The sequence below is a fragment of the Myzus persicae genome, unplaced genomic scaffold (genome assembly GCF_001856785.1).
Source record: "Myzus persicae strain clone G006 unplaced genomic scaffold, MPER_G0061.0, whole genome shotgun sequence".
Classification (NCBI taxonomy): Eukaryota; Metazoa; Arthropoda; class Insecta; order Hemiptera; family Aphididae; genus Myzus; species Myzus persicae.
Genome location: NW_019100515.1, coordinates 516,913 through 533,153, shown reverse-complemented (window position 1 = coordinate 533,153; position 16,241 = coordinate 516,913). Strand labels below are relative to the sequence as shown.

The following is a 16,241-nucleotide window of genomic DNA, read 5'->3' as shown; positions in this document are numbered from 1 at the left end:
AGCTAACATATGTACTCGAAAGACTGGGAGCAGATATTCGCGTACTGAACTTTATATAGGTCTTTATATGACCTCCCTGTTGCTAAAAACCGCAATGTAGCAACTAACCGTTGTTCTGAAGTAATAGGTTCACGCATAACTTTGTCTTGCTTTTTTATTGTTGGACCTACTATCTTCAATAAGTACCTAATCAAAACCTTCACTGTGCAATCTTAAGTAGTTTTTAAAATCGTCAAGATCGTTTTGACGAAGCTCGCGTAATAAAACAATATCACTGTATTTTTCCCGGTTAAACATCCAGGTTTTAACTCACTTGGAACGTTTTTTGTTTGTTTGAGGAATTCAAATATACTTGTAAACCTTTACCTATAACAAATAACAATTTGTTTCTGCTTTAATTTTAACATGATTATAACTATACTACTATAGCTATAATTTATAACCTATAAAAATTAGAAATGAAAGTAAGTACAGTATGAAACGTTCTTCACAACTGAACACCTGAAAATAACAGCAGTGACTGCAAATAGAAACACGAGGTTTGGTAAGAAAATCCCGCGAAAATTGTGTGAAATACACATACGCTACGCGCAATTCCAATCGCGCCTGAAAACACAGAGTTTTATCCTTTACACGGACGCTCTTGGTACCTAGGTGCAAAAGGATAGGTAAAACACGCATGATTGGCGTGTGCTAGTTGTTGGAAACAACGTTTTTGGCGCTTCACGCGAGAAGAACGTTTCAAAAATCGCGCTCCAGGCGCGTCCATTCCAAGCGCTCCCGAAATGGCTTACGTCTAAAAAAGGGGACTATTAACTTACTAAATGTCTAAAGACAATCGGTACATACAAATATAAAATATTATTGTATTATTGGGTAATTTCTACCCGCTCATATATATCAGCGGCAGGTGTTCCCAACAAACCTTTAGCTAGAATCTTGTTAATTAGAAGGTCAGCATAAATACTTTGTTTATTTTCCATCTTTTTTAACTTGTTTGTAACATTAATTTCAACTGCATCATATTCGTCTATTTCCGTATTTTTACTCAGTGCCTGAGTACATGCCATCATAAATTCATCCACGGTGCGATTTTTTAAATTGGTGTTTAGTTTCTGGGGTTGGGGCTGTGAAACAGGAAAAAACTTTGAAGTTGTCTGTTGATCATCGATCTTTTCCAGATTTGTAGTGCTATCTTCCAACTCTGGCACCTAAATAAAATTATTATGTAGAATACCTAATACATATTATATAGTACGTATACTGTATACAGTGTGTAATACTTATATACATTTTAATAATAATTCTTATATAATTATAATTTAGGTATTTTATCTTATGCGCAAGAGAACTGATTAATTTTTTTTTATTACTAGCTGACAAAGATAGCTGGGGCAACCATCATTCAAATTTTATATTTTTATTTATATTTAAAAATTAAGGAAAAACCGAAATTTTCACGTGGGTTTTTTAGTTTTTAGTGTAACTCTAAAACAAATGATCGTAGATACATAACATTTTGACTGAATGTTTATATTAACGTTTTCTATACATCTTAACTTAAGAGACAAGAGTGTGCAACACCAGTCGTTTTGTATTGAACATAGTGCGTTCGTATTTCAAATGCTACGAAATCAATAATAGTCGTAGACTCATAAGTAGAGTCCGGATTTGTATGCACTCAAAAAGGCCAAAATAGTATGCATTTATGCATCAAAAAACTTCAAAATATGCACTTGATATGCTCTTATTTTTTTTTAATAATATGGAAAAATATGCTCTTATACCCAAAATATATGCATTTTAAAATTTTTCTTAAAATTTCTTCCATAAATTATAATTCGACAAAATTAGATAAACTTAATTTTTTAATTATAGACACTGACTTTAAACATTTATTAAAGAACAGTAAATATTTAATAAAGAGTAATCCATGTTTTTATTAAAGTTGGAATAGTGCTTCGACTTTTCAGCATTTTAAAATTTGTAAATTGTAATGAAATGAAAATTTTAATTTATAAATTTACGGAACACGAATTACGAAATGATATATGGGCACTAGTGCACAATTTACTGGCGATAACATACGGAAAATAACATTTATTTCCCAAAAATACGTAATGAACTAATAATTTCAACGATTAAATTGAAACAAAATAATTGGCTTAATAAACTTTTATACAAAATATGCTTGAATATGCAAAAATTTTCAAATATGCAGTCATCTCTAAAATATGCATTTATATGCAAAATAAACTTTTTTCTATGCATTATCTGTTACACAAATCGTCCACATTTCTTACTCCCATCGAAATGCATACACATACACTCGTTACAAATATATAAATGCATACAAATCCGGACTCTACTCATAAGTAATACATTGTTTGAAAGGTGGTAGTTTTTGCTATGTTTTGTTAGAATCAGATATTTGATATTGTGATTAATTATGTTGCGGGCCTTGGCATCTCCGCATATATAATATAATATTATAACAATGTAATATAGAATATTATGTACTATCTGCCCCTATCTATGTAATAAATCACTGGACAGGTACACGACTAGAAATCATGGACACGAGTCACTATTCTAAGAATCGGCAACAACAACCGAAAACACACACACATACAATCTGCACGTGCCGCTGCGTCAAAAGAACCGCCATCACTTATAAGGGAGCCCGTGGGACAGCCTGGGCAGATGTATCATAGCCACGGAGACCAGAGCAACTTCTCGTCACACGCGCACACGCTATTACACACTTACCATACTTTCTGCTGAATAAAAGTTATTCTACAGTTCAATTTGGTGCTTGTTTGATTTGTCTCTAGAGCTTACAGCTTTTGGAGCCTTTGAGATTACGTACACAACAATTATCTAAAATATAAGCAAATCAGTATTTACAAAATGGTCTTTTTCTATGTCGTAATGCTCGCTTGTTAATACTATTTTCAGGAATCGGTTTCCAACAAAACATAGAAAAAATTCTCCTCTACAATTTTCGTAATATGTATTTATACTGTAAAACGCATCACAACGCCGTATTATTTGAATTACGAAACCATGTTTTTCGGTTAAAAAAATACGCTCGTCATGTGCTGCGTCATTGAGCCTGTATACGGACATTGTCAACTTTAAATTTTTTTCTATAATTGTTGATTAAATTTTATTTGTGGGGCCAAAAAGCGTGAAAATTTAATAAAAGGCTCTTGATATAGCTATTATTACTAATAAATATTTAATGCTAATTGTTTATAATTTCATTATTATATCTATAAACTTATTTTTGTTTTTTTTTAAATTCATTTGGCATTTGACAATAGTAAATAATCCAGGTGATAAATATTTTTCACTTAATTTAAAAAAATGTTCAACTGTATCATAGTTAGCTAATTGTTGACTTAAACTTACTATATTCTTCTTTAAATTTTTTATTTCTTGTTTTCCAAATTTAATCTCCGTTACTAGTTTTTGTTTCCTTGGTGTATTTGCCGATAAGTATCCAAGTGTTTGATTTGAAGAATCAGTAGTGGGAATTGAGCTACAAGATTCATTTGAAGCATCAGAAGTATTCATGGATCCACTAAAATGACTTCTTAATCCTTCTGTGCCTGGAATTGAACTACTACAGCTACTCTGGTCTTTTGAATTATCATCAAAATACTGTGGATCTACATCGGTTGTCGACTGTAATTTGGCCAATTTTGTTCTTTCAAACATTATTTCATCTAGAAATTAAAATCAAAAAAATGTAACTAAAATTAAAATTAAATTATTAAACTAAAAATTACTTTATTAAAAACCAAATTAGTTTTTCAAATTATTTGTATAATTTTTTAACATGTTTTAATAATTTTATTATTTACTTACTATTAAATATTGTTGGAATATCATTGAAAACTAGTCGGTTCTTTGTTGTGGAGTTCAAAAACATTGAATCTACAAAGTGATAGCCACATACTTTAAAGCTATTTTTTTTTTTGATAGTTGTTCAGTCAAATTATCTGTACCACAATTTTTTGTCCATAATGCTGGACGATCGTCTTTCGGATATTGGAAGAAACTTATTTTCCTAGTACTTGCCTAACTTTTGCAAAATTGTACGGAGCAACGCATTCCAGTTTTTTTACTATCCATTTTAAAATTAAGAAGTACAACTAAATTGTGTACTGAAAATTAAGTAACTTACACACTTATCAGTGGTCAACTAATATAGGGTTGCCATCCGTCCCGATTTCGCCGGGACACTGCCGGTTTTTACTACAGAGTCCCGATATTTTTCATTTCCCGGCCGGGACGTGGATAAGTACCGGTTTCTTAAAACAAGATTTATACAATACACATATTAGTGAATACTAAATAAGTAAGACCACTCTGTTTTAAATTAAAAATTGTGTAGCTAATTAATTTTTTTAGATAATTTAAAATTATATTTATGAATAAGATAATAATAATACTATTATTACATTTTGTGCTATTTCTAATTTTTGACTTTTTTATTTGTTATAAATCATAATATAATAAAAATATTAAATAACGTTGGACTAAAAAAGGTATTATTAAAAATTCCAAAGAATGTGTTGTGGGGGGGGGGTATTATAGTGTCCCGACTTGTATTTTTGTATAAATGGCAACCCTAACTAATAAGTCACATGGAAATCGTACAAACAGCAACTAGAGGCCAAGATTAACTTCTAAGGGATGTAAAAGGTCTATAGAATAGAAGGGCAGTTAGTTTGAATTTCAATGTTGGCGGCAGGTAGCAATCGTGTCATTTTTTTGTCATGGACCAAACGAAATTTTATGCCCTCACTGTGGTTACACTGATTTGGTCACAGTGATAATATTCATAGTTTTTGTTTACATCCCGAGTGAGCTATCTGTTTTCATAATTTCATATAGTCTGTGGTAGTACGGTCTACGAATAACGATCAGTGACCATTTATTTTAATATTGTATTCATATTTCACATTTTCACCACCAGAAAATGAGTTTTACATTTTGTCATGTTATTAAGTTCTAACCATGTTATTAACAAAATTCAAAATTACAGCAATTCGTAAATATTACACATAACACAGTAATACAGAACCGACTGATGTTCTTTTACTCACCTACCAATTTTTTTTCGAAAATTCTTCATCAACATGAAAATATTCTAATAATTATAATTTAAGTTATTAAATATTAGCCATCGTCTATTAAGTATGTACCTACTTACTTCTAAACTTTTTGACAAACATAATTTTGTTTGTTGTTTTAAAAATTAAAGTATTTATTAATTCAGATTAATTCTATGTATTATTTTAAGTTTAAGTATATTTTTAATGTGTACATTGTATAGTATTATGTATTTATAATATTATTTTTTATTAAAATAAATTTATTTTCATTGTAAATAGTTTTGAAGTAGGTGTTATTTTATTTTTAATAGGTACAATCTTTTCAATAATGGATATTTTATATCCATGCAGTCTGTGTTCGCAGACTTTTACATTAAGAAAACAAATTTTAGAACATATTAAAACTGTTCATGAGTCTAATGTTTCTTCAATATGCAATGACGATTCGAAAAGTTTGTTAAACTGTCCACAATGTCACGTACAGTTTAATAGTAAAAGTTTGTTGAATAAACATGTACATTTAAATCACAATATTTCAATACCAAATTTGAGCAAGTATACCTCACGGCCATCTGATAAAAGAGTTTCTCAAAAACTCAATGCTTATTTATCATTAAAAGTAAGCGAACGTGTGCGTTTAAATATATCACTGGCGTACCTGAAGAGGTGGCAACAAGGCATTTGCCATCCCATCCACAATACCCCCACCCAAGAGTAGTTTGCTTTTGAATTTTCAAAAGGTCTTAAAATTTAAAGTGAGTTATTTAATAATTCCCCTATTGCCAAAAATATTTTACGGGTACGCCACTGAACACTATTACATATTCTGTTAGATACGTATCAACATTTTTTAAACATTAATTTAACTTCTAAACCTAATAATAATAATAATGATGATAATTGATGCTTTTTGATTTGAAAATTGTTTGCAAAAATAATTGTGTATTTACTTTAGGATTGCTTGCCAGTTAATTATTCTTATAAAATATTGGCATTCAAAGATTTGTCATTTGGACAGTTCAAAGCAAAATTTCATATTATTAACATTGACAAAGAATTATTTATGGATTGGTTGAATAGTTTATGCCATAAAACAAAAGTTAAGTATATAACTGAAAATATACCATCTATTTCTTTAAAAAATATCCATCGAGTAAGTAAAGTTAGCTAATACATTAATCATAACATATTAGTATGCAAATTGTAGTAAATTTATAATATTTCTTTAATCTTAGATGGTATATAAATGCAAAAACATTGATTATTGGAATATTAAGTCTAATAGTATGCTGCAGAACCCAACTAGTTGTAAAGCGAGTCTAACAGTTATGATTAAACCTTTAAATAATAAATTGTAAGTAAAAATGTGGCTAGAATGGAAAGTATAAGTACATTTTTAAGACGTGAGATTATTGTTTGCAGACCTTGTCAATCAAAAGCTGTCATATTAATGAAACATTGTCATTGTCATCCCAAGAATTGTTTCACACCAATGAAATTATCCTATGCTATGTATGATGTTTATAATCAAATTACACTTTTATTAAAAAATGGTAAATCAGCTGCTGGTGCACTGCATGAATATACAATTAAAACTATAAGAAATAAAGGTAAAAATCATTATTTGAAATTAATGGATTTGGGAGTCAAACCAGATGTAGAATTTGTTTATGAGTTGTATTACAGGCACATAAGAAAGTCTAGATTTTCATCACCCTTAGTTAAACGTGTAGATTCATTAATTAAATCTATAAAATATTATAATGCCAGTATAGGAACGAAGAGTGCTGTTATTGAATTAATAAAAAACAATATTGTGATTGCTATTCGAACCCCTCTAATGGGGACAGTTAATTCTGATATAGTATTTGTGTGCTCAACTAGTTTCGATACTTGTAAAACATGGTTCATGTTTAGTAAAAATGATAGAAAAATAATGATTCCCGTAGGAGTAATTATTTCCTCTGACGATAAAGATTGTTTGTTAAAAGCGGGCTTATGTTCATGGAAAAAATTAGGGGGTGCCATGAAAACTGTAGTAGTAGATTTAGTGTATGTACATACATTCCAAACAGTTTTTCCTAAAGCCACTGTATGTGTTTCTAAATTTCATTTTTTACTGAGTGCATGGAAATGGCTTATTAGTGTCACAAATGAAAATGATTTGATTGAAGAGTTAAATTACTTTGTTGAATTAAAAAAAATTGTATGTTCTGAAAGTTTTATTGCTGACAATTTTTTAGATTCAAACTTTGCTATTTTCATAGAAAATTATCCAAATTTCGAACAATTTATGCAAAATATTGATAAAAACAATTTTTTATTTTGTTCACCTATGTCCTCTCATCCATGCTCTACTATTTCTGAACGGAAACTTATTTATTATCATACTAAATCACTTTCAATATTACAAACATTTCATTTTGTTATTGATGAATTTGACTTATTCTACAACAATTTGTCTACAGATAGTCCAAATAATAACCAACAAATAATTTTAAATAATTTCAAAGAAATGTATAGAGATAAGAACTATACTTACTGTAGTATGACTGACCATCATTCCATGTACTTAGTAGAAAGTGATAATGTTGGTAAATTTTTTGTTGATATGGATATTGGACTATGTTCTTGCACTATAAATAATGTATGTTCTCCGTGTATCCATCAAGTATTTTTAAGTGAACGTTTGGATGAAAAGATCATATTTAACTATTCTGCACATAATGATACTTGTGTATTAAATACACCTAATTGTGATGAAGAAGGAGAAGAAAAAGAAGAAGAAGAACTAAATACTGAAAAAAATGAATTCGAAAACATTTTATCTGAATTTAAATCTGTTCATAATACAATAAAAGAACAGTTTATGATTGATCCAGAGTATTTTAAAGTTGGCATTCAGAGGTTTGTTTCAACTTGGAAGAACAATCTAACATCAGATAAATCATTATTTTTAGCTTGTCATTCGTTAAACAATGTTCACCAATCAAACTTAAACAAAAATGATTTATTCAATCATGATTCATAAATCATAGAAAAGGACAAAACTATATAAAATAATAACTTTCCTAGTTTGCAAATAATGTTTAAGGTTAAAATGAAAAAATTGAAATAAAAAATAAAAGATTAATAATATACATTTTGAAGTTCCTTTTATTTTTTCAATGAAATATTTCCAAATAAATACCACAAAAATATAGTTAATAATATAACATTAATTTGCCATATTTAATTGTTAATCAGCGCAGTTATAAAACTAACCCACTTCCATACGTGCCTGATAATTATGGATATTAGAAACTATTAGTTGTAAGTTGTAGAAAATATATTTTGTTGAAATCTTGTTTGAATGATGTAAACAATATTATAATATTAAGACTACCTACTGCTTAAAATGATTATAATACCATAAGATTGTTGTGCATATTTTTTAATTGTATAATTTTTTTTTAATAATATGTTTTAATTTAAAAAAGTTATCTATCACTTGCAGTTCTTCGAATTGTTTGATGTTTACTTTAAGAACTGAAAAACTTTTTGAACTTGAATGAATAAATCAATAAATTAATGGATTGGTTTTATTTTTGTTTTACATCAAATGCGCAATATCTTTCAAATGACTTATTAATTATCACACAATTTTGTAAAATAATGACAGAAGGGAAATCTATTGATTTTGATAACATGTAAAATTATAAAATTTAGGCCTTTAAATAATCTAAATTAGGTACCTACATATAATTGTGTGTTATACGTTTTAAATTTATCTCTTTTTGCATTTTAACCGAGCTATATTTTGTCTTGCGGGAGAACACGCACCTGCCTGTCAACAATTTGGTTCTTTAGCGTATCCCCATGCAACCTCCTGCCTAGTGGAACCGGTCTATGGCTTGGTTTCACCTAGGGATGTGCAAAATTGGCATGTTCTCTTGCTGGTCAGAGTATAATAATGTAGAGTATACCTTAGTATAGACTAAGGTACCTAACATATTACAATATAATATATACCAATTTTTCAAATAAATAAATAAATCTTAATTCATAGATTGACTTACTCCACATTCCTCATTATATTTGGGATATCGTTTACTTTAACATCATTTAAAATTATTTAATGCAAATCTTATGTAACTACATTAAACTAAATTTAAATAGATCCATAGTGCCAATGATGACTAGATGAGTGCTAACCTTTGACTGTTTACAGTACTATAGATTTATTCGGCTATTAATAATAATTATTAATTTAGCGAGTAAAATGTATAGTGTGTGATCAATGAAAACACAAATTGCTGAGGCTTAACGATTTTGGGATGAATAAGTGAACAAATAAATTGAACTACTGCTTAATCATGAGGGAACAGTTCAGATTTTATTCGGATGATTTAGATTTCACATTAGACAGGTATAATATTTTGCATAAATATAATTTAAATACTTCTCTATGGCTATTAATATTAATAATTGTTTATTATAATTTATAAGTATATATTATATATTTTTTAACACAAAATTTTATATAATGTAGGTATATTATGTTATATGTATGTCTGTTAATATAATAAATTTAATTTCAAAAATTTAAAACTATTATAATATGATCTCTAATAACTAATAAGTAATAATAGGTAATTTGATTATATTTCTATATGACTAAATATTATACGAATATTAAAATGTCTGTGTCGTTATTAAATAAAATTAGAAATGTAACTTAATAGTTCATGATTTGAAGAGGAAATTAACAAATTCATACTTAACATAAAAACAAATAAAAAAACATTTAAAATTATATAATAAAAAAATACATAATAATTAACCTGTTTTATGGTTATTTTTGTATTGGTAACAATTGACCGGTAAAATATATAATATTATAACATAAATCAACATTTGAATAGGAAAACAAAAGGCGTTAAGTTTATATAATATTATGCTGGAATTTCAAGCATCCGAATAAATGTTTTATTATGATATTAAGAGGTCTAGAAGATAGTTGATGAGATCAAAAAAACATTTTTTGAGCCTATAGTTTAGGAAATACTAGCAAAGGGTAGAGCTTATATCGTGTATGTGTAACAGGATAAAAGAAATTCAATGTTGGGCTGGTGGTGGAGGCGGAGGTAAAGGTTGAGGTGTCTGTTGCTGGGGCAAAGCTTTCAATATGGCTTGCACTTCTTCGGCCACGGCGGCCAGAACCATTTGGAATTGCGCCTTAGTCGCCACCGCACCCGAACGCTGATCCCGAATGTGCTCCAGGGTAGCAGCTATATCGATCTCCTTAGCTCCTTTTGCCATACGATTTAGCACCATGTCCAATAGGCAATACGAACCAGTACGACTAACACCATCGCTGCGCATTATGATAAAATAGGTTTGGTACAAATATACAATATTGTTCCGTTTATATTCACCCACATATAAGTTATATAACCATATAAGTAGGTATGACTTACCTGCAATGCACGACAATAGGACAAGATCTGCCACGGAACGACTTGTTTACTTTCCTGAAAAAAAGTTTATTATACCTTTAAGCATAACTAGACCTTAAAGTTAGTGGTGGCTTCAGTCCTATCATTTTTATAGTAAGTAAATTAAGTGTGGGGCTCTCCTCCAAGGCTCAAACACGTTACATTAATTAACAATAAATATCCGATTAATATTTTATTTTATTATATAACTATAGTTTGTGTATAAACGAATCATAGAAAAGTGGAGAGAGAAGGTAAATATTAAGTTACCTACTAAAATAGTAAAATGTATTATTTTAGTTACAAATTCAAACAAGGTTTTAAATTTATTTTTCTTAAAATATAGGTGAAAATTAAAGAAATTATGTGTTTAACATTATATAAATTACAATATAACGCTAGTAACTACGGGTTAAGCCTCCGCTCAATTGTAATTTTTTTTAAATGTCTTCTCTATTTAAAAAATTTGATAAATCTCTTTCAATATCAATAGGCATAATAAACGTTATATGTGCACAATATTATAAACATAACCGATTTGGTAACATAGTTGACCCTAACTATTTATTAGACACATGGCTGAAAATGTTTTATCACTAGATGTGGAAGGCGGAACTCGTTTGAACAGAAAGTGATAAATGTAGCATTTTATGTAGATTTGGAAAACCAATTTTTGAACAAAACTCAAATTGATTATCAGGGAAATTCCCTGATGATTCTTTAGAGGACGCTGTACCCGCATGTGTCGTCTCCGTCTTACAAGAGCGTAACCAATATGTGGTCGGCAGGTAGGTGTTCAGCGATCGTCATCCGATGATCGTTACTCGTTAGTCGTTATCACCATTTACACATTAATGTTACTAAAATAAAATCGGTAGTATTCCTCTGGGTGACGACTTCATTAGTGTTTGCTTTATTGACAACATCTATGGAAGTATGTAGTAAAAACTAAAAATGTCATGACATGATACGTCATACACATGTATTAATAATACTGTGTAGTAGTTTGACAATAACAAAAACAATTTTCCCAGATGTTATTAAAAAAAAAAAACTATTATTAAAATTAAAATGTATAAATGTAGCCACTGTTTATAGGAATTTAGGAATTATTATGACATGGGGCTAAAATAAAAGTTAGGGGGCTTAGCCCCCGCCGCCTCTTAGATACACCATATGTAATACCATGGCGTCTGTGATAAATTTGTTAGGTAACTTAACGGTCGTGGTATTCGTTTTATTTCAACTGTTTTCACGTTTTTTTATTTATCTATTCGTTATCCTAAATGAAGAATTGCCCACCCATAGGCACCGAGATTTTAACTCTCCTCCCCACACCATTAAAAATAGTGTGCAAAGACTTTGACTATCTATTCTTAATAATAGTGATAATGGCCACCTACATTTTCAGCACCGCCATAAACTGACCATGACGGTCTGTTATAGTGTTATGGGTACCTACTTAGTTTAAATATAGTTAAGTCATCAGAAATCTTGGTAAACAGTCGGAGAATTAATTAATAATGTATTAATTTTGTTCTGTCCATTTTATTATCTATCGATTTACTTAATTTAATCGTTAAAAAAACTTTTTGAACTAATTGTTTTTTTAAAAAACTATCAAGTAATTACTACCTAGGTAATACAATTTGATCTCAATTTTATGGCTTTCAGTACTCAAAACAATTGTCATTGGATGTTCTAACACCCCGTCTAAATGGCGTTTATGCACTTTCTGCACGCAGCCCATACCACATACATATCACATATACATTACCATTTAACTACCCTAGTAAAGTACCTGCGGAATTCCAGAAGAGCTTTGGTGGTGTTTGGTACGCCTCCATCCGGCCATGTCAAGAAGTGGAACTGAGTAACGGTCCTGGTCTCTCCGGTTTTCAAATTCTTCAAATAAAAGCTCCTTACCAAGTAATCGTCGCACCATATGTGTTCGCTCACCAAATGCACCTGAAAAATAAACGCGAAAAAAACAGACATTAATATTAGGCAAATACTTACTGTTTTTTTTTATAAAGTAGGTATGCATGTTGATTTTATTTCAAACTGACTACAACAGGCGAATGTGTGAAGTAGATGAATGTACAAGGTTTATTGTATTAATTATAATAATATTTATGTATTTCTAGGTAATAATCTTTACGATAAGGGAATTTCGGAACACAAGCTTATTTCAAATACGTCTAGCTTGTGCACCGAGCCATAATTCAGTCGTCCATTCCTTACTTTGTATGCAACACATCCTACACTAACCATACTCAAATTTCTAACTGGGCCAATTATATTGAATTGTTTATTATGCGGGCCACATATACGAAAGTCGAAAAAAAAAATTTCCAATTTAAACAATATAAAAAATTATTATGATGTTTTATTATTATTATATTACATATCGGATATGTTTATAATAAGTCGTTAATCAATAATATTATTATTTTGTTATTAGACGCTCTAATAATTTTTTTTATCGAACTAAAGCCCGGCAACTATGGCTATTATTTGTTTTTTAGAGGGGAACGGTTGGTTGGAACACATATGTATATATGTGGCAGGGATTTTGTTGCGAGAAATCTCAGGTGGTCATCCATCCGGGATCTAGCAACGACTGCCGGTACGTTTAAGCTCGGAGGACGGAGAGTTTCGGCAGATTGAGCGTTTGACCGCGCCCCACCCAGCCACAGTAATATTTCAATACCATACAAAACGATCAATAGTTAATTTAATTGGAATGTTAGTCATTTTTGACTGAAAATATTTATGTTGATATTAAAAATAAATAATTATTTTAAACATTTGTAAAATATTAATGACATTTGGGGAGGGGGGGAGGGGTACCCATTGGACCCCCCTTAGATATTGCTTTGTATTCTTTCGTATAACATATTAGTAGGTATAACTATAGATACCTAATACCTATGTCGTCTAAAAGTTTACCTCGTATATGTGATAGAGTTCCGATCCTTCTTCCGGCCAATAACGGTGGCACAGCACCACGTCGTTCTCGACCAGTCTAGTCAACATGACGATCACCACGCACCCTTGTTCCCACACCATTTGCCAAAAGTCCGCCGAGGTCTCGGCTAACGGTCCTTGTGTCGCAATGTATGCCGGGTTACGCGGATCATGGTCGGTCTGAACAAAACGCAAACGGTAAAAATAAAATATTAATCGCATACAAATCTGTCGAAAGCTGTTGTTGTAGGGGGTACCTATAGGTACAGTGTCGTACACCAGGTGGAGGGGGAGGGTATTCCTCCTCCTTGGTTTTTGAAACATAATATACAATGTACATTCATATTTTAATATAACGCCTATCCCCTCCCTATTGTATATATCCGTGTACGCCACTGGTCAATACACCATACAACGAATTATTAAAAATTAGTACTTATTATACAGTGTAAACCATTGATAAATTAATATATGGACTGTGCGTTGGACTTTTATGCAAGTTACATGGTTTAAGAGATAGCCTATGATAGGCCTTGCGCATAACCTGCACATACATATACGATAACACTTGTAAGTTATATTTTTCTAAAAATGTTGTTGCTTCTCTATCCCTATTGATGGTCAAGGCATGATTTAAGTGAAGACCCAGGTGGCCCAATAGAATTTTTTTATATCTTAATATACAACATAGGTTCCTAATAATTTATAATATAAATTAAAATCACAATTATTGGAAAACAAATATTCAATTGCCCATATTGTTAACAATTTATATAGATAGTAAATGCATATTGGCAATATAAACATAGGTTTGTAATCGTGAGTTAGGGACTATTGCAGTATTATACTATTGTATTGTAACATACTATAGAGTATATCGAATATAGTCGATAATTCGGTATGGAGTTTAGATAATTTATGGTTTTATTGGTTTTAACAAATTAAATTCTGTTAGTTAAAAATAATCTGAATATTATTTATTATCATTAATTATTTTAATTGTATTATATTCTTTGTAGTTTTATTTATTATTTCAATTTTCAATATAATTTCATTTTTTACTTTTGAATAAAATATTATTTTGCAGTAAACTCTAATATTATATTTTTACGTTGTCTACCAGTATTCGATTCTACATAATATGATTGAAAAATAATGGACACCACTATGAGGATAGGTTACTCGGTCCCAAGCAACAGTCCATTTTTTTGTTGGTCCATGGTAGGTATACACCGATCAGACGTACTATTGTGGATGCGTTTATGTAGTCCGAGTTGTTCATGTTGGCGTACTCGTTGATCACGACTCTGGCATGATCGTATGGCAGTGCGTTGATGTAACGATTCTTCTTCGCGTTGTCCGGCTATCACGACAAGGACGCAAAAAAAATAAAATAGTTACACCTTTGCTTATTTGCTATTATATAATATTTATGATTTTTTTTTTTACTCACCTTTCTTGCGACGTTCACCGCGCACGGTTCCGCCTCGTATGCGCATAACGCTGCCCATTCGCTGTCCAATCGGTTCTTGTTGTTCAGATGATCTTCCATATACGCCTAGAACACATAACGCAGCATTATTGTAGTATTTCGGTCCCGGAGCACAAATACGTTTCAAAGTTATTACCAAAACCATGTGTCCGGTAGATATATCCATGTTTGATAAGACTGGTTCCTCTCCCCTTAAAAGTGAAAATCATCATGAGTTGAAATAATTTGCCGGCGTGCATTTACATTTAGGCGTGCGACGTGTGGGATCTCGTCACCAATTGCAGATGCAGCGTATAAAAATAAACGGTCTAACTTGTTGTCAGTGGCTGATTTATTTTGTTACGGATAAATTTTATTTTTTTGTGTAGGTATTCAATCTCCTATGAATTAAGTATTTAAAAATGTGGATTTTACATTTTAAAATCAAGTAAAAATACGCATTGAATAAAATATTAGGTAAGTACAGGAGATCCCATTAGAAACCACTATATTAAAATATTCCTCTCCGCACCACTTATTCATTTTAATTTGATTAGGTACTTAACCTGACCTACCTGTCCTACCTATATGCAAATATTGTAATCGTTGAGTCCAAAAACCGCATACTTAGTAAGGTTAAAACCGCATTATTAACCCATACATTTAGTAGGGTATACTTCATAATGAATTTATAATTACTTAAAAATGTAAATCATAGTATTCATTATTGATATTTATTGAAATAATAAAAATATGAAGGAAATTATGAAGTTGTCAGTGTACTGTTTACGGATGCAACCATTATAAATCGTAATAATACTATAGTGGTCCGGACAATCAACCGTCAACCAGGCACAAAAACAGGAAAATATATGTATTATATGGATATGATATTTTAACCCGTCTGCTACACCCGCACGCACGCCTAAGCTTACGTTTATTATTGTGCTTATAATTATGACAAAAAAATACCACGAAGACGTGCTTGACCTTGAAGAAGGACTGTTGTCTGGATCTTTTGACAAACTTGCTATTCTCTGGGACGCGGCATTCGGTTCTTCTTTCTTATTCGACATTCGTGCTCGGCATAATTCCTTGGTAAAAAAAAAAAATACATGCAAATGTAGATATTACAGTGACCATTTACTATACAAGTTAAGTATTACCTAAGTTAAGTAGAGTCACTATAAAATGTAC

The 16,241-nt window shown here is 30.6% G+C and overlaps 2 protein-coding genes and 1 pseudogene across 3 annotated transcripts in view; 1 reads left to right on the top strand and 2 right to left on the bottom strand.

Moving 5' to 3' along the window:
- Positions 1–869: 869 nt before the first annotated feature.
- LOC111029446 lies at positions 870–4,140 on the bottom strand (annotated as a pseudogene).
- Positions 4,141–4,862: 722 nt separating this feature from the next.
- On the top strand, positions 4,863–9,540 carry LOC111029884. The gene is made up of 5 exons (XM_022309121.1): positions 4,863–5,208; positions 5,438–5,745; positions 6,082–6,279; positions 6,362–6,480; positions 6,549–9,540. The coding sequence occupies exons 2-5, from the start codon at positions 5,455–5,457 to the stop codon at positions 8,155–8,157; spliced, it is 2,217 nt and encodes a 738-aa protein (XP_022164813.1). The 5' UTR covers positions 4,863–5,208; positions 5,438–5,454; the 3' UTR covers positions 8,158–9,540.
- Positions 9,541–9,824: 284 nt separating this feature from the next.
- Positions 9,825–16,241, bottom strand: part of LOC111029489 (receptor-type tyrosine-protein phosphatase N2) — a 46,110-nt gene continuing 39,693 nt past the window's right edge. The window contains exons 16-23 of one of the 2 annotated variants that reach the window (XM_022308505.1): positions 16,017–16,138; positions 15,202–15,256; positions 15,027–15,131; positions 14,820–14,936; positions 13,556–13,753; positions 12,405–12,571; positions 10,586–10,639; positions 9,825–10,482 (exon numbers count right to left, since the gene is read on the bottom strand). In XM_022308505.1, the coding sequence (XP_022164197.1) occupies positions 10,224–10,482; positions 10,586–10,639; positions 12,405–12,571; positions 13,556–13,753; positions 14,820–14,936; positions 15,027–15,131; positions 15,202–15,256; positions 16,017–16,138 (1,077 nt within the window). In that variant the 3' untranslated portion in view covers positions 9,825–10,223. The remainder of the gene's footprint in view (positions 10,483–10,585; positions 10,640–12,404; positions 12,572–13,555; positions 13,754–14,819; positions 14,937–15,026; positions 15,132–15,201; positions 15,257–16,016; positions 16,139–16,241) is intronic. The other variant, XM_022308512.1, reaches the window with a different exon arrangement.